The sequence below is a fragment of the Strix uralensis genome, chromosome 23 (genome assembly GCF_047716275.1).
Source record: "Strix uralensis isolate ZFMK-TIS-50842 chromosome 23, bStrUra1, whole genome shotgun sequence".
Classification (NCBI taxonomy): domain Eukaryota; kingdom Metazoa; phylum Chordata; class Aves; order Strigiformes; family Strigidae; genus Strix; species Strix uralensis.
The window spans coordinates 6,501,792-6,520,586 of record NC_133994.1 but is presented as its reverse complement, the minus strand read 5'-3'; the positions used below and the strand labels follow the sequence as shown (position 1 = coordinate 6,520,586).

General features: G+C 39.8%; 1 protein-coding gene across 3 annotated transcripts in view; it reads left to right on the top strand.

The window, feature by feature from the left end:
* Nucleotides 1-18,795, top strand: part of DHRS3 (dehydrogenase/reductase 3) — a 44,293-nt gene that overhangs the window by 7,489 nt on the left and 18,009 nt on the right. For 2 of the 3 annotated variants that reach the window (XM_074892943.1, XM_074892945.1), the window contains exons 3-4: nt 2,483-2,622; nt 6,058-6,540. In XM_074892943.1, the coding sequence (XP_074749044.1) occupies nt 6,346-6,540 (195 nt within the window). In that variant the 5' untranslated portion in view covers nt 2,483-2,622; nt 6,058-6,345. Of the gene's footprint in view, nt 1-2,482; nt 2,623-5,596; nt 6,541-18,795 lie in introns of those variants that run through there. The other variant, XM_074892944.1, reaches the window with a different exon arrangement.

The following is an 18,795-nucleotide window of genomic DNA, read 5'->3' as shown; positions in this document are numbered from 1 at the left end:
TTCCCCCACATCAGTTCATATACCTAAAGCTGATCCATCCTAGCCTTCCAACCAGAAAAGTTTGCCTTTGACAACAGCATTCTCTTCCTAACATTCCCCATCTTTTTGGCTTCCTTTCTAGAATTGTCAAGTTTGAAGAGGCTTATGACAGGTAGAGGACTTGAATTATTTCACCTCTGTATGTACTGGTGAACCACTAGCTCTGAAAAGAAATTATAGCTGCATGTAATGAATTCTTTTAAAAAGACATTGTTAGAAAGGATTCAGAGAACCTTTTATCTAGAGATTTTTTCCTAAGCTAGTTTACAAGCTTCCAGTGCAAACTTATTACAGGCATTAGCCTGCTGTTCTGTTTTTGTCAAAATCCATATCACGTTGGTTTAGTAGGATTTCAGTTCAGACTCTTGAAACAATAAGCTTCTCTAATTTTGAGGGCCTTATGGACTTAAGTCTCCTGTTGCCCTGGTTCCTTGTGTGTCTTAAAAGTTTTGTCAGGACTGAGGAATTAGTCAGAAGGAACGGTAAATATTGACTGGTGTAGAAGTGAGGTAAATGTACTGAAGAGAACATAAGATGAGTCAATCAGTTTAACAAAATGTAGTCACTCCATTCCTGTTTACATGTGGTATTTTTTCACTGTTCTCTCTTCCAATATGAAGAAGCAGGCTAACAGATTGAGACAGATTTGGCTTCTAATTAAAGATAGGTGAGAAAAAAGAAGGGCAGTTAGTACAAATGACAGAATCCAACATGCACTAAGATGACTAAGCAATTGAAAGAAATACACATTCTTGATGTTGCATCCCTTTGTCTGAATTCCAGGTAGCACCTACATGCACTTTGAAAACACTGTACTTCTGCTTATAAAGACAAGTATTTTTACACAGATTGAATCTAGAAAGGGATGTCATCTAGCATTTAGAATTGCTCGGTAAGAGGTTTGTTATATCTTTACTCATGATACTGAGTTGTTGTGAGACCCTGGGAAAGCAGTAAGACATCCAAATGTAGCTTTTCTCACAAGGCTGGACACAGACTGTTTTCTGTCAAGGCTGGAAGTTAAACAGAAACCTGGTCCCTTTGAGCTTAGTCCATGGCAAAACTCCACTTACAAGGCAACAGTATCAGACTCTTAATACTTAATAGCATATAGAAGGACAGTGTGAAATCATAGAACCACTGGGACACATTTCAAATGGAAAATGTGAACTCAAGGGAAGAATGAAATCAAGAAGCACAAAAATTTAGCTCTTGATTTATCCAAATCTGACAGCAGTACTTCATGTAACAAAAACCAGATCAGCTTGGCAAAAGGTTTTCCTTTTTTAAAGGAGGTTTAGCTTTAATCTGTGATCGTGATAGATTGTCCATGGTCAAGAACCCCGCACTGATGTAAAAAACTGGTATTACTTGACACCCTAGTAACACAGACTTTCCATTGTGTAAGAGTGCTGTTGTGTTCCCAGTTTTTCACATCTGCTTACCAATGTACTGTATATATTTGGGTGGGTTTTTTTAAGTTGAAAACACAGAATTGTTAGCCCAAATGTGTTTCAGACATGCCTTGAGCATGCTTTTAATTTCCAGCTCCTTTTCCTTTCAAAAGTTCTTGCAGTTTAGCAACTTCATTTGCATGAACAGACTTGAAGTTTGCTAGGAACTTGGCTGCAAAGGCTCTATGAACAAATTTAGAGTTCTGCCAATATATATAGGTGCAACATGAAGGTCTGAGCATTCAGACCTTCTACCTGAGCCTCTTCATAGATCCATGTAACATTGTTTTGCAAAAATGGACCTTTGTTATGCAAGTGATGTGTATGCAGAGTGCATCAACTTGTTTTGGAGGTAAATGTTGCTTTTTCACTGCTGTTTTTTCTATGACTCTCATTGAGAGTACGAGTAAATCTACACTAACTACAATCCAAAAGCTAGTTTCAGTTACTATAGGCTTCCTAACCTACCTTTACATTAGCTAGCCTAAATATGAACAACAAGTTTAGTTTTAAGCTGGACTATTACAGTTAGGCACAATTGTGGTTAAATATTTAAAAAGCATAAATGCATCTTTTAAGCTATGGTCCCAGTAATGGGCCATTCAGGGATGATCTAAATTTAAACCTATTAATTCAGAACATATTTGTAGAACTGTATTAAAGCTGTCTTCCTTTATACTTCTGTTAAGAAGTAGAAACCCAGAAATTTAAACAGACAAGCAGAACCCAAAACTGAATGAGTTACCGCTGAGACGTGTTATGTGGCTACCTTCTTGCTCTTGCTGCAAACTGCAATAAAACATCATTTAAGGTGCCATGAATATGGCTTAAACCAAGTTGTTGGGGGGTTTTTTTGCAATTTATACTTTGTTGTGAGTGTCTGTATAGGAGACAAATAGTTCAGTACTGTGCAACTATCCAAAATGCAAAATTAATTCTACTACTAAGTGATAGCATTAGAAACTGATGCAATTTTACAAAATTAACAGGCCTGCTTATTGAATGCTCCAGTGCACTGGTTAAGGACTTCTGAGTAGAAACATGGAAGGGATTCACTTTGGGACAACTTTTAACTTATAATTAGGAACAACAGCTGTGATGTGACAGATCCTTGTTGCCATCAACAAAGGTATGTACTAAGTGTCTGTTTGCACCTATGGACATTTACTGAAAGCGGTTTGGGTAATGAAACCTACATGAATTATAGTTTAGGGGGTTTCACTAACAGAGATGAACTTTTTGAACAAAAGCACATGTTGGTTTTGTAAAGGTCACAGTCTGGAAAAAGACATCTTGCCAAAAAAGAGCGCAATGGTTACTATACAACAATCAGATGAAATCCCAGAATACTGCTTTTTTGCCACTTTTCAGAGTGGAACTGCAATGAAAAGGGACAAACCTCAGCTGTTCTCAGTGTTCTATATGGTATGTGTAGAATTTAAAGCTATTTGACTTTTTGGTTGAATTAGGTGAATTTTAAAATAACTTACATTTTTCACCATATTCATTACAGGCAAGATGCAGTAACTTCAGTTTTACTGTAAGTGTGCTTTTGTACTTTTGTACAATGTAGTAACTACTGGTTTTCGCTGCTTCAAGGTAAATCTAAAGTAAAGTAGTAAAGGAGTAAAATAGTTCATACTTTCATGAAATTTGAAGAGCAGTTTAGGAAAATTTTAAACATCTAGAACTATTTTTACTCTCACTCCAAATTTGGTAGCAACTTTGCACAGGGATCAATAAACTGAAATCATAATGAATGAAGAAAAACCACTTCCAGTACATTTTAGAATAGTATTCAAGCTGGAAACAGATAGATGAAATCAATAGTCATAAGATTATTCCATTTCCACAGGCTTCAAAGGACCTGCAAATGTTTTAAATTAATAATTAATTTTGTTTCTAATCTGAACAAATTAACTGTGTAATATTGCTGACTTTTCTATTTTAAATGAGTCTGTGATGATTTATGCATAAAGAGACTAAACTCAGGAATCAAAAACTCAAAATTATTTTGATGAACTTCATATCCTTTCGTTTTTAACACTGCTCCTTATTTCCATACCAGAAAGTTGTTATATTTGTTACCAGTCCAGACACTGAGTCATTCTTGTTTAAACCAGACACTAGGCTCTCTGTGTAATTTCTCTCTCCCCTTCAGAGTTTTTGGACTGAGAGGAAAATTGTAATGCCAGGTGCCTCCCCTAGCTCCATTTCTAGAGGTATTACTGTAAAAACACAGAGGTGCTAAATGCTGCCAAGCGGCAATGGAAATTCTCTGAGCTCTGGTTGTTTCAGAGGCAGCTAAGTTAGGGAATACCACCTGATTCTGACAATATGTACAGACTTACAGTTTCCGGTTAGAATGCTTCATCTTCTTCTCTCCAAAAACCTCTCTCCTGACACTTTATCATGATGCAGTGATAGTCATACAGCTTATTTCATATGAGGTAACCTGGCATTTAAAGGTAAGAACTCTGCAAGCTTCTCTCTAAATTTTATTGTCTCTTTTCCGAAAACTTTTGTGGAACTTTTAACAGAGCTGAAATGCAAGGATTTAGATATTGTTCATATTTTGTGTTAAAAAAAATCTACGTGTGATATAGGTTTTAAATGTGGGTGGCACCAGGAACTCAGTTGCTCTTCTTTTTGCAAACAAATAACCCTTGAACACTGTTATGGTATGGCCACTTTGAACTATGCCTGTTTTCAAATTATCTGTTTCATTCCAAAGCATAAAATTAAATTTATTTTCAAAGGGATTCAGTTTCCTAACTCAATTCTACTGGTTGTGTAATATAACTGGGCTACCTATGTTATAGACTATAGATGTTTAGACTCATACACTTCCGTTGCAGCAGTGCTTTAGTAATTATAGATGTAAAGAAGTTTGAAAGTGTCTTTCAAATGTCATTTTTCAGTAATTCCAGTTCTCACCGCTAGATGGCTTCCCAGGATAGTGGATATAGATCCAGACCTGAATTAACATGTGGGACTGGATTCATTTTGTCACATTCTTAGTGACATATACAGTCATAAAACCGAAGTTCTTTCCAGTTCAACTGTGAAGACAGCAATGTGATGTTTGACGCTCTCGAGCATCTTTTGACATCCTCAAAGCTTTGCGTATTAGGTTATTTCTGCTTGCTGCCACAAGTACGAACTGTGCATGAACAGCCCTCAGTTCAAGTGTGCAGTTAGAGCCTCCTCAGCAATGCTTAATCGGTACAGCTGAAAACAGAACTTACCTGCCTAATGCTTAACAGTGCAGCCAACCAAGTTGGGGGACCTAGTTGCAATACACTTTGCCCTTTCTCCTGTTACAACACACTTTAAAGTACTATGGAGACCTTGTGTTGCAACTATGCCCTCATAACTGGACAAAAAAGTCTTGGAAAGGGAGAGAAGAAAAATCACCCTTTGTTGTGAGGAAGTGACTCTCCCTCCTTCATTCAGAGCCTGCCTTTTTCATTGCCCTGTTTTCAGCAATGCAGGCATCTTCCAGCTGGGAAAATCCAGGAGTTGTCATGTTGTCCATAAAAACATTGGTCCAATGGTAATAGATTTTGCTGATTATCAGCCTAGACTGCATTCAGCCTGACAATCTAGGGCTGAAAGAAGTTTTCCCCTCCACACCAGCTGATCCTGGGCAAGCAATTCTCTGCCAGATCTCCCTAAGGCAGAGATGGCTCCCTTGAACTCAGCCTTAACCCTGACTCTTCCTGGAACTGCTTTTTCCCGGGCTCCAGTCAGACTCAAGCACCTTCCTTCTGGGAGGAGGCAGGGGTTGCCTGGCTCGGTTACAGCGTGCTCCAGTTCCAGCTGCGAGCCCAGGGTGGCACTCAGCAAGCCCAGCGTGGCACGCAGCAAGCCCCAGCTTGCAGCCTGCAGCCCCGGAGCCAGCGTACGCCTCAGCCTGCCTGCATGTGTGAGTTTATGTGCAGCGGCTCCCAGATAGCTCTGGGGGAGGGGAGAGCAAAGCCAGCCACTCACAGAAACAGTAGTGAAATCTCCCCAACACTTTAACTGTCAATCAGGCTTAATGGGGTATAAAAACTCCCCAGCGCCGCGGCTGTGATAGGCAGAGAGAGCAATAGGGAGAACTGAGTAAGAGCCAGAGCTGAAATAGTGTACGGCATAATTCCTGCTCTGTGATCACAGATACTCCAAGTGAAAAAAACAGGAGAGGGGGCAGAGAGAGGCGGTAATCAGCTCAACCTTTGCAACCGGCTCAGGACAGAACGTCTATAGATATTTATAGATATTAAAACAAAAACAACAACCTTACCCTGAATAGAGCCTTTCTTAAAAAGAAGGTCCTGGCAATTCTGTCTTATTTAAGCAATTTCCTGAGTCTAAGAATAGAAATGAGCTGCCTGGAAGGCACTGCAGGCTGAAATTTGGAGACATAGGCTGCTTTATTTTATTTTTCCAAGTATAAAAACCTTCCCTTTGGATACTGGATTTTTATGTCGGTCTTTGAAGCGGAGGGATGTACGGTTACTTTTAATTTTACTTTTTTTCTCTCTCTCTCTCATTTAATTTAAAAAAAACTGTCTTCCAGTTAAAAAGCAAGGAAACCGTTTTACCTGCATGTGACAATCCCAGAGGACACCGATCAAGAAACAGGGGAGTGACTTGGTCTTCTGCACTACTTTACTCCTACCCCAATTTTTTTAGGGGGAGAGAAGGATTTTTCCAGTCCAGGAATCTCTTGCCCTCAAGTTTTGGAAGGGGGTTGAAGACTGGTCACCCATCTGGGGGTGCATGAAGGGTGTTGGTTCTCTGTTAACTTGGTTTTGTGAAGGGCTGGAAGAGAATTTTGCCTTCCTGACTTGCCTGGAACACGAGGATGATTTGGAAATGGCTGGGCGCTTTGCTGCTTTTCCCCGTGCAGATGGTTTATTTGGTGGTGAAAGCTGCCGTGTGCATGGTGCTGCCGCCCAAGCTCCGAGACCTGTCCGGGGACAACGTGCTCGTCACCGGCGGGGGCAGAGGCATCGGCCGCCACCTGGCCAGGGAGTTTGCGAAGCGGGGAGCCAGAAAGGTGAGCACCGGCATGAAGGGGGGGAGCTCCCACCTGCTGCTCTACTGGGAGCCCTCCGAATCCCAGACTTACAAACCTTTTCCCTCACCTCTGGGTGGGGTTGGTGGGATCGCTGTGAGAAGGTGAGAGGGGGGAAGGGGCGCTCCTTTTGCAAAACCCTGGCGTGCTGAGCCATTACGTGGAGTTACACTTCAGAAGTTGCCCGCTCCTCCTTCCCTGCATCCTCCCTCCCCACCTCATCTCAGAAAACGTGAAGGTGAGAAAGGGGCCCCCTCGCGAATCCTCCTCTGCTGACAAAGGAGAGGCTTTCGCTCCAGCCTAGGTTTCCTGTGGCAGGCAGAGGAGAGCTAAGCGATTCCCATGCGTGGAGCTAGTGCTCACTCGCATTTCTGTTTACTAGGCTGCTTCCTGGCAGTCCTGCTTGCTGGGACTGTGCGAACAGAGAGGGGGGCAGCTGCCTGCCGGCTCCAGCCTTTCAGGCTGAGCACAGCTTTAGGTCTCCTTAGGCGCAGCCCGGCTGCCACTGCCACGCGTGTCACCCCAAAGGAGAGGGGCTCGGCTCGGAGCGGGGCAAATGGCGTGTGCAGGGGGGCTCTGGCTCTCGCTCCTAATGATGCATTCTCTCCGGAAAGTGGGGAGGAGAGTTCAGATTCACCCTAGTGGTTTCCCATTCGCGAAAAAATAATTTCTTGTGCTTTCTGAAGTCCCTTGTGTTTTGCTTTTGGCCAGCCCGGAGCTGTTCAAAGGTAAGATGACACAGCAAGGAAGAAAAGCACACCATGAGTAGGAGCTGTGAGATTGTCTGCACGTTTCCTTTAGGAAAGAGGAAAAGGGAGAAAGGCTGAGAGACTGACTGGTCTGTCTACACAGCAGCCTGGAAATGCCAGTGTAGCTGCTGTGTCCTTTCTCTAGCTCAGGAACTGGTGGTTTACCTTGAAACGTGGTGCTTTCCTAAGTACAGGTGTGCCCATATGTGTGAATCAATCAGGAATACAAAAACCATACGTACCCTGAAACGAGGCTTGAGATTTAAATTTTCATCTCCCCCTTTATGGGTAATGAAAGGGAGGAATCATGAAATTAGCTGGATAAATACTTCTCTCTGTGAGAGGGGATGAATGAGAGTAAATAGAGAATAAAGAAGAAAAATACAGAATGAGAGGATATTTAAAGAAAAATTTGCATTTAGTTTGGGATAGTGTTTTGTCACTTCCTTACACATGCATTACAGTTTTCTATGTGTGGTATAGAGCTATTCTGGCATACAACTTTGAGGTGTAAAATATGTCAGCATTGAACTTTGATGTTTGTATATGCTTGTGTTTAAACATCATGTTGAGATTTACAAATTCTTAGAGACAGAGCAAACAAGTTGACTGACCTTTGGACCCAAGCAATTTGCTGAAAGTGTATTTATATTATCTGTTAGAATACCAGGCTTCATTATTTATTTATTTAGTCCGGCTGGTTGCTATGCTAAGCTCTGGTATTAAAGTACCACCATTTCTGCAGCTAATTCAAGAGCTGCTTAGCTGCAGTTGAGCTAGAAGCTGAACAATGGCAGTCAGCCTTAATGAACCAGGTGACATGGGCCAAAAGGAGAGGGAGCTATTAAAGATGTAGAGCTGAGGGTGAAATTACTGTAAACAGATACAGATTGTAGTTCATTTGTATGTCTTATCTATAAGATCTCTGTTTCTCAGAAGGAAAGAATAAATGAGAATAATTGTTGGGAACCTTTGCACTTGTCTGATATGATGTTGTGGAATGCTGTGTGGTTGCTAGTTATTGTTTAGAACTTGGGGGGGGGGGCGGTCCTTTTTCCAGGTCTGTCATCAAGGTGTTTCAGTTTTTACATTTACTGAATTTGAATTAGATTCTCCTTTTGGTTATACCATGGCTATCTAATGAGTCAGATATGGCACTCGCCAAGTGTCGATCGTCTCTGGCAGTGGCACTGCCTTTCTGCCTTTGGTAGTGGGACATTTTCACTGCAACATTGAAGTAGTCTTATCCTTTTCTTCCTTAACACTTTTAATGACAATTTTACCTAAGTTTCCATTCCCTTTGCTGTGAGATTTCAATTCTTTCCTGCCATCTGTGCCCAACCCAAACTTTGTGAATTTAATGCAGTCTCCATGTAGAATGCAAGAGACCTCTCTTTGGCACTCTCTTCGATTTTATGCTTTGCCTTAGACAATCAAACAGAAAGAAAAGACTTGAAGTGGCTAGCAAGTCATCTTTCAATAAGGCTTGTGAAAATTAACTATTCGATTTTTCTGATGTCTTCTTACGCAGTTACCTGTTTTACAATTATATGCAAAGCTTCAGTTATTGATTATAATTAATAATTTACAACAGATTCTGGTTATCGGATGGTGTAGTCACAATACTCCAAGCTTAGAAAAACACTTCCGCCAAAGGCGTGAAATTCTGAGGCCAAGCACAGTGTTACAGAGAGGTGAGTGGAAACAGTAACGTATAGATTCAGATTCTAATAGTGGGTGTGCAGTATATCTTGAAAAAGTCATCACAGCGCTTGCGCACACAGACATAGTGGCGGAGTTTTGGAGGTAGGCGGCGATATATAACCATATTTTTGAGATTAGAATCTTCTGAAAGATAGGTTAGTTGAGACTTAGCACATGAAATTTCCTCTGATAATTAGACAGGATTGGATTTCATCTTACACTCTATTTTCAGAGGCTAGTTTTGTTAATCACAAATGAGATGTATCTGAGCAGTTCTCATGTAAAATGACAAGTGTTGTATCTCGCTAAGATTATGAATTGTCACATCTGCAACTTTTTTACAATAAATTTTGATCTTGCATTTAAAGCTATGAAGATGGCAAGAAATAAATCAAAAAAGCGTTTATGCAAATGGAAATATAGTGTCTTCTGCTTGATAGATTAGCATGGAGATTGAAATTCTCAATCCAACAGACTGGAAGTCTCTTGGGTATGATCATGTAAATCCATCCTGATTCCCATTCTCTGCCCCCATTTTTTTTAAGTCCATTGTGCCTCAAATATGACTTGGACAGGTAAATGTCTAGGAGACATTTCCTTCTAGGGTGATGATGCTTTTCCCATGGTTGTTCATTGGCCTCTCTGATGAAAAGGCCACTAAGGGGACCAAGCAGTGTCAGTTGTATTTTCAGTTAGGGAAGTGTGTATCTTCTAGTTTTTTCAATTAAGACTACCAGTGAATTTTAGGCAATGAGAGACTTTAATCATTAGATCATCCATCCCTGTTTATACTAAGAGGTCAAAGGATCCATACTCCTTTTTACTTTGGGATAAAAGTTTTCAAAAACTACTTGGCCATGGGAGGCATTGTGTACATAAATGCTTCCTGTAGCACTTCTGGAAAAAAACCAAAAGCATGTAAATTTGCTGTATGCAGAGAAAGAGTGGTTTACAGATGATAGGGACATGTTAGTGTTATTATGAGGGATGAATAGCATTTCATTTTCTCCGGAAGTACTCAAATATTGTAATTCAACTTTCACGCTGTTTCCCAGAGATGTGTCCAGATTCAGAAGTGCCGGCTGAGCAGTTACTTTGCTGCTGCTGAATTGCTGGAGAAATGTACTTTTTTGCTTTCTGTTCCTTCTTGGTTGCTTGCAAAATTCAAAATTGTCACTACTGGTGGGTTTAACTCCTGAGAATTTTGACTAGACCTTAAAAGTATTTGACCAATAGAGCATCACCTCTACCTCACTCTCACACATTGGTAGCTTTGTTAAGGCTCTTCGCTTTCAATATTCTGTGGTTAGCCAAAATGGCAGAGTATACCTGTGCTAATGAAAAGGGAGAAGGAGAGATTTTTATGAGTTTATGATTAATGCCTATGAAATAAAAATCCACTTCCAAAGCCTAATGGTGTTTTGCAAAGAATATACTGTGTAATTGAGTTAATATTGGGAAGTCTGGCCCCTTTGAACAATATTTCTTGTGTGGAAGAACAGCCCTCTACAGATGTGACTAGTCAGGGGGATGTGGAGGCTGAATGGGTTCATTCACTGGTGGTTAGAGTTGGAAAATGCCTCTGGTTTCCTCTAAGCCATTTGCTTTTCCTACAGCGTTTTCTATTATAGTGCCTTTGCCAGAGAGTTGTCAGCCCTGGTTTTGATGATCTCCAGTGATGCAGTTTTGATTCATATGACTTTTGTATGTCATTGGTATGTCTTGCTCTTTGTTAGGCTTTCTTGAAGGGCATTTCCTTGATGTCTAAAAATTTTCCTTGTAATTTTAATATACTTTGTTCACAGATTATTTAATCTGAGGTCTGATTGAACAAGAAAGAGATGCTTGATTCTTAAGCATTCTGGAGTTTTCAGTATCACCAAAACTGAATAAAAGTAACTGAGAAAGATATAATTATAGGATAGAAACAGATTCCTCAACTCTGATACGTATTTTAGTATTCAAAGTTATCTGACAGTGGCTTTAGAAGCCTTTCTGGGGCCTTTCCTGTTGGGAGACTGGTCAAAAGCCATTGTTTTTCATTAAGTTTTTTTTATTTGCATGGAGGGCTCTGGGCTCAGAAATCAGCAGTATGGATTTTCAGTAGCGTATCTACAAGGGATCTTATACAGCAGTGCTTTTCTATTGTTCCTTTGTGATCATTTCTGTGATCTCAGTTTCTTTCAATGTATATTTTGCCCTCCTATGTTTGCTGCTCTTTTCCCCCCTCCAGCTGTGATATGTTTGTCTATTTGGTAACTGTAGCTGTTAATGAATGAACAAGTGGGCTTCTAGGGAATCAGGGGTGTTTTGGCATGAGAGATGTCTCCCAAGTACCAAATGGGTTAGAGGCAGCCCTGGCCTTGTGTTAGTGTGACAGTACTGCAGAGGAGAGTTGCACAATTCCCGTTAACCTTGTTGGGAGTTCTTCACATTCATCACTTACAATGGCCCTGTAAATACACTGAAAGATCTCTCCTTTCACGGTTTTGTCCTCTGGACATTCGCTTCCTGTACTGCAGGAGACTGTGCGACTCAAAGGGTTTGCATGCTTGTGTGGTAGATGAGGTGAGCAGTCTGGAATATCAGGACAGACAAGAGCCCTTACTAGATGGCAAGGAGCTAGTATCACCAACAAAAACAAGAATCGGAAACTTTGCTCTTGCGTGGAATGTACCGCTTGATAGCCATGACCTCGCTCTGTCAGCACTGGAGTCTAGACAATTATGTCTGCAAGGTACTGCAAGGATGACAATGTGATGGGCCGCTGTAGAATGCCACGAACGCAGTAATACAGTGATCATTATGGGATAGTGAACAAAGATCCTGAAGGCACTACTTGAAAACTTTTGCTTTGAAAACTGATTAGAGATTTTTTTGTTGTCATCATTTTGGTTTGTATTTTTTTTATATCCCTCCTGATTTTGTTCAGGCTACAAAAAAAAACCCCAAAAACCCAACACCCTGCAATCTCAACTGTTCTTTCCATCATTACTTTCACCACATTTTCAAAGTCAGACCTTAATGTCTTCATTTAGGAAGATACCTTGTCATTTGAGTGTGCTATCCTCTGTCAGCTCCATGACCATTGGGATGGTAATAAGAAGTCAGTGGAGGAAGGAGCACCGAGGAAGGGATGAGAGCTGTGCAAGCCCACACTGCTCCTGAAACCTAGAGCCAGTTTCCCTCAGTGTTCCACTGAATTCAACAGAACTGAAAACCTCAGAGGAATTGCAGGTGCTTGAGAGAGCCTTGTATAATTGGAGACTTAGCTACATGAAATTCTAGGCTATAAATTGTGTTTAGGATGAGAGTATTGCAGAGAGGTTATGTAAAAATGGTATCAGGTCTTAGAATATAGCCTTGTATTCCAACTGATGGAAAATCTGGCAAGTTTTGAAATGAGTTTTTACAATGGCATGCTCCTCCTACATTATCTACACGAACTGCATCTGTAGTTCTATGAATATTTCACTTTGGTCGTTATGAATCATATCGACATATTATTGTCCTGGTTTGTATGAATTAGTATATGCCTTTTAAAAACTTCTTTATAACATATACCAATGCTATAGATAAAAGATTATCTGCATCATGACTAGAGCTGGAAATTGAATTAGTACTAATCTGTGAGGGCAAAATACTGAGACTGATGCTAAGTCATTCAGAGCTGTGACCTTTAGGGTGTAGGACAAAAGCTATCAGTAACAGTTCTTAATCTAAAATGTCTTTTAAAACACTGGTCATTCTCAAGCATTCATCTCTGACTTCACTTTCAGAACCTGTAGAATACTCTTACTAAACTGTATTTGACTGACTTAGCTCCTGCCTAAAGAAGAACCTGACGTTAAATTCTTAGCACACAAGAATTTTGATCTGCCACGGAGTTCCATCCAGATGGGCTGTAGTGTTCCAAACCTAAAACCGCTTATTTTGTCATGTACATGGTGTATAATTTCTGATAATGTGCTGGAGGAGTGGAGAAGGTATGAGATAGCATACCTGAAGTAAACTCAGTAAGTCCTTCTGCTTGCTGCCTGTCAGGTTTTAAATCGACTGCAGCTGGGCCAGTCTTCAAGAAGACATTTGTATTCTGCAAGTAATAACTGATTTCTGACATTACCTTGCAATTCATTCTGAGTTCAGAACATGAATAGACCTGATCTGGCCACCCCAGAGGAGATTAGTTCTGATTATAAGGAAAAGAGCTGATTTAAAATTACATCATTTCAGAGCTGAGAGGAACTGGTTTTCCACAAAATATGATTAATCACCATGTACTTGTTTTTAACAGGCACCATGATCTAACATAATGAAATCATAAAGCTTTTAAAATTATGTTTATAAAAGAAATGGACACAGTTCTGATGTACTTTACCCAACGTAAATGCAGTATGCAAATGTACTGCACAAACAGATGTTGAGTTGGCCTGCTGTATAATAATTTTAAAAAGGCTCAGTGTAAAATTTACATAAATATTTTTAGATTTCAGTATTAAGACAACGTTGTCAAGAGAGCATCTGTCCACATCCTGAATGCTTTTTATGCCCTGTGGAGATACCAGAATGACGTATAGTCCATGTATCTAATGGATTTCTCTGTAGTAATTTAGAAATGCAAATAAGTAACTAGCCATTTTGAAAAGGCAGTCTGACATGTCTGAAAGTGAAAAAGATAATCTAAAAGGAAATTTTGCATTTTCTATGTTGTAGATATGTTAGTGTAATGGGAATATTTACCCATAGTAAATTAAGTTGTACATAATTAATCTCCCGTTTGTGTGATTTAAAAAAAAACCCATAGGAACTGAACAGTTTCAGGCATATTTTTAATGATGGTTACTTTAATCTTATTTAAATTTAAGCACTTAATCTTGCAGTGAACTATTAGAGCATGTCATAATTTACCGGTAACCAGAAGTATGTGAAAAGAATTGGGGAGTGAATGTTTTTCCATGTCATGCAAAATAATATATTAATTTGGAACTTTTGGTAAACTATGAGAGCATAAATTTGATTGAGTTGCTTTATGGTGTCTAGGAAGGCTTTCTTTCCATAAAGATTATATACTGACAGAAACTTTATTTAATGGCTTCCTGTTGGCAGCTCACTTCCGTGTTGATTGAATTTAAGGATGGGCAGAAGAACCCTTGTTTCAAGTCCCAGGCTTAGGTGGCATTAAGCCTGTTATGTGTGCTAGTGCCAAGGCCAGCAGTTTGGAAAACATGCTGACTAAGTGTCTCTGGTTGGCAAGCACAGCTAGAATTTATCAGATATCGGATCTGTTGGTGTCTGTGAAGCCGCATTCTGGCTGGAGCTGTTTTAGCTCATAATTTAGAACATACCTGTCTTGTTACTGAGTACGTTGTAAGGAGAATAAATAATGTTAACAAGAAGTGGAACTTGCCGAGTAACAGGCTTATCATCTCACATCAGGATACAGTGATGTCATGTGAAAATACTGTCCCAGTGAGACCGTGCTGTGTTGGCACACCAAAATCCAGCACTTTTTAAAATGCATCAAGACAGTTAAACGAGGCTTCCCACGAAATATAAGGACTGTGTCAATGCTCTAAGAAATCTTGAGGTAAGTTTTAAAGATGAGGTTATATATTAATGTTGTTGTAGTGCCTCAGAAACCCACTCATGCACCAGAAATTATTTGGCATAAAGATACTAAATGTGCTGTATGAGGGCAACAGAAAAAGACGATGCCTACCTCAGGGTTTACAGTGTAGATATAAACCAAAAAGCAACAGCTGAATACAAACACAGAAGTCTGTACTGATGGTGACTGTAAGCAAGTATTTCAGCACCACTCATTTAGCCATTTTTAAATTTTTAGAAAGGCATCACAGCAATGGAGGTTTTAAAGTGGAATTTGAAGACCACAATAAAGAGTTTTGGGGAATGTTTACAGAGGTGCAGACAGTGTGGTAGAAAACACAAAGGGTTTTTTTGAAAATTAGTGCTGTGAGGTAAAGGCTGCAATAGGAGATTTGATGCTAAATGGAGGGTGATCAGTAACATGGGGATAGCGGCCTTGAAGGTGAATACGGAAGCTTAGATCTGGAAAGGGGTGGAAGAGGAGACAGTAAAATTCAAAATGAGAGTTGACCTGGTCAAAGCAGTAGACTAAGTATATGATCCTGAGCAGGGGGGTTGCACCCAATGACCTCCAGAGGTCCTATCCAGCCTCAACTGTTCTGTGATTCTGTAATCTTAGTCTTAATTTGTACCAAAGAAAGGAAAAAGGCTGCTTTTCTGAATTTCATGGCTGACAAGATGGTTTTGGACTATGATGTTTCACCTTACTTATCTGAAGTGATTCATCCCTATTTTATTTGTGTGGTTTCGTCACCTACAGTGACTTGTTAATGTGCTGTTTGTGTTTCTGTTTGCATTTATGTCATGAGTCTGGCACAGGCTAGAAAAAAGTTGTCTCATTTGTAGAACTATTTCCATCTGAAGTACTGAGATATATAGGTAGTTTTTACTGCATTATAAAATGAATTAAACACGCTGTTGAGCTAATGTCTAATTAGTCTGGCACAGTAATTTGCTTTAAGGGTGACCATAAGCCCTGCATGCATTTCTAAGCATTCTGACTAAAATGTTTAGAAGGAATCAAAGTTGGAGGTTTTTTAGTTTGGCTTTTTTGGGGTTTTTTTACTCTGCTGTGAAAACTTGTCTTAATAGGATGATAGTATGCAGTGGATGATAAAAATATGAAGGAGAAACTTAGAAAACTCTGAATAGACTCTAAATTACATTCCTCAAACAGATCAGCAACATTCAAAGAGAACATACACTAAGTTAGTACATCAAGAACTACATGATTTTACATCAATACTACCGTAGCCCAGAACAGGAACTTAGCCTCACAGTAACCTGAGAGGTGTGAAAGTATTATGACAATTTTTCCAAGAAAAGAACTAGGACAAATAGATGATGATGATGTACTCCACAGAAGTAGCCGGTTAATTCTACAGGAACTATGGGGAGAAGAAAAAAAGACAACATCTCTCTTTATTTCCTTCCCATAAAACTGGACAAGTGTGTAGAAATTCTGTATCTTTCCCTCTGGTCAGTTTGGAAATGTCAGCTAATGATCCATTAACAAATCCATTAACAAATGTCAGTTAGTTTTTAATGTTCATTTTTCACTTTGATTTCTGGAATGAATTGAAGATACAAATCTCATACCATTGCTGCTTTAAGGTGTTGTGTAGGGAAGGGACTGCAAAGGAAAAATCTTAAAGGCAGAGAACAACAGCCTCAGAGCTGACCACCGAGAGAGAACAAACTGGAATTTTTAAACTTGTGTGCTTATCAGGAATATGAAGCAGAAATTATTAGAGAGGTCTTTTTAGCTGGGCCCAGGCTCTGTTCTTCAAAGCATCATGACAACATGCTGAAGAGTCGAACAAGTCAGACCCAGGCACTGCCAGATCCATTGGCTGATAACACTGACGCCAGTGGAGAAGGGTCAAATACATGCTGTTTGACCTTTATCCCAGTGGGGATTAAATTGATTCTAATTAATAGGCTTGGGAATAGATGGGTACCTTGGCAGAGTTTGTAACTAGTTTAAATTGTTCATCCTATTAGCTTAGCCATAAACTATGCATAATTACAAAAGGATTTTGTGGACAGCCACCCTTATGTTGTCACCTTCTTAATTACAATTCATTGAATACAGTACTACAGAGCTTACTTGTTTTGAGTAACATAGGGATTTCTGTTGTCTAGCACTGCCAGAGCAAATGTGTCAGTGCTCCACTCATGGCCATAAAATAGTGTTTGAAAGCACAAATGCAGCTCTGCTGACATCAGTTATGCTTTATGTATGTGACTGTGAGATAAATCTGGCTCTCAGTATGTAATCAGTGGCAGTTGTACCTCTGAGCACACTTAAACAACATAAAATTATACATATTTTGAGGTGGTATAAAAATGATGCCTGGAAAGATTCTGGGCTGTGATTATCCTCTAGTATGATGTATTTTTAGCCACAGGTTAGAAAGAGTCTATATAAAGGTGGGGTGACAGTTGGTATGACCTGGCTAATATATTTAATCCCTTATCTAAATGAAACAATTTCAAATAGCTGCAGATGGAGTTCAAGCTTCACTTCTCATTCAGTCAGTGTTCCTTCTCTTGGTCAGCACAGATATCACCTTGCACCAGTTGTTTCGATAGGTAGTGTTTGTCTTTTAGGTATGTCCTCTTTTCCAGTAAATCCTGGACTGAAACTTCTAGCTAAGTTGTTCTGAGTGTAGACTTGTATCAGAAAGTGAAAACTTCAGACACTGAACAAAGTCTTATTTCAGTGTTTCTTAGAAGCTTCACTGAGCAGCAAATGTCTCCTGTATAGAGCTAGGCCTACGTTAAGAAATCAGGAATTACCACTCAAAAAAAGCATGACATTTCAAGTAATTACAGTTCTTTTTTTCATTCTATTTGCCCTTTGAATCGCTGGGTACACCCAAATTACACTTTCAAGATTTTCTTCATATCTGAGGAGTGGACAAACTTGCATCACTTTAACTGAAAGCAGAAATTGTTAGCTAATCTTTTAATTGGACCTTAAGAAAAACCTCAAATATACTAACTTAAAATAAATTAACGGGAGTGGAAGATGTTGTAAAGACACTGCGCAGTTCACCTTTCCATGCCCTTAAAAAGAATGGCTCAACAATAACAGTGGGCAATCAGATATTTTCTACATGAAGATTAAATTGGTGTTTGTTTTAGATCTGTCATTTTAATCTCCTTGCAAGTAGTAAACAGAGACACCTTGTCTCTGAACAGCACATTTTCTGGGCAAGACTTGGCTGTGGTAGTTTGGAGAGGGAACGGGAAATCCTGACATCCACTTTCAGCAGCTTGGTTTTACGTTGACAACAAACTTAAATTCCCTATGCCCTACCTCCTAAAAAAAGCCCTACCCGTGAGGACAAAACTCGGCTTGCTGCCCTAAAGAGAAGAGATGGTGCTTCCAAGTAGAATATTAAAGACATCCAGCTGGTACAAGTGCTTCTTTCCCAAAGAGGTAATAGAACAGGGCTGGCTCTAACCACAGCGAACTGTCAGAATGATGTAAGAACATTTCCAGGACTCTTGGGAAACACGGGAGTCCTGTCTCACTGAACTGAGTTGTTTGATTTTGGGTTTTGAGATATGCTGATTGTGCAGTGTTGTAGAGTGTTCTCTGTGTTGCTTGTTACTTGATTTTAATCCAGGCCCCTTAGAGACTATTGTCTATGCTGTGTTTATATTTGAATGTGTGCTTTATGGAAGCAAGAGGTTTGCCTCTTTAAAAGCAAAGCGTTTAGCCATCAAAGGGGTTTTTCTGGGTTTCATTTCCCTAGATGATGATGTGCAACTGTTTCAGATTGCTCTGTGGCACCTTCTCCGCTGTAAGGCCATGTGTGTATGTATGCACACATGTGTGTCTGTGTGTGGGTAAGTGTGTGTGCGCAGTGATCTGGCACCTTGCAGCTCCTTTACAGCCCAGAGTTCAGCAGTGGGTCAGCCAGCTCCTAATGACATCATTACACTTGTTTACTGCTCACACAGAGGAAGTGCTATGCTGATGGGTTTGACCACTGTCATCATCTTATTTTAGTCCTGCGTTTTTGCAAAATCAGACATTTAGAAACGCCTCTTCTACAAAGTGATTTTAGTTTCTTTTCCTGACTGAGTTAAAAGGGGAAATAAAAGATAGAAAATTCTTAACCACTGAAATTATATTACAAGTACAATATTTCATGTTGTCATT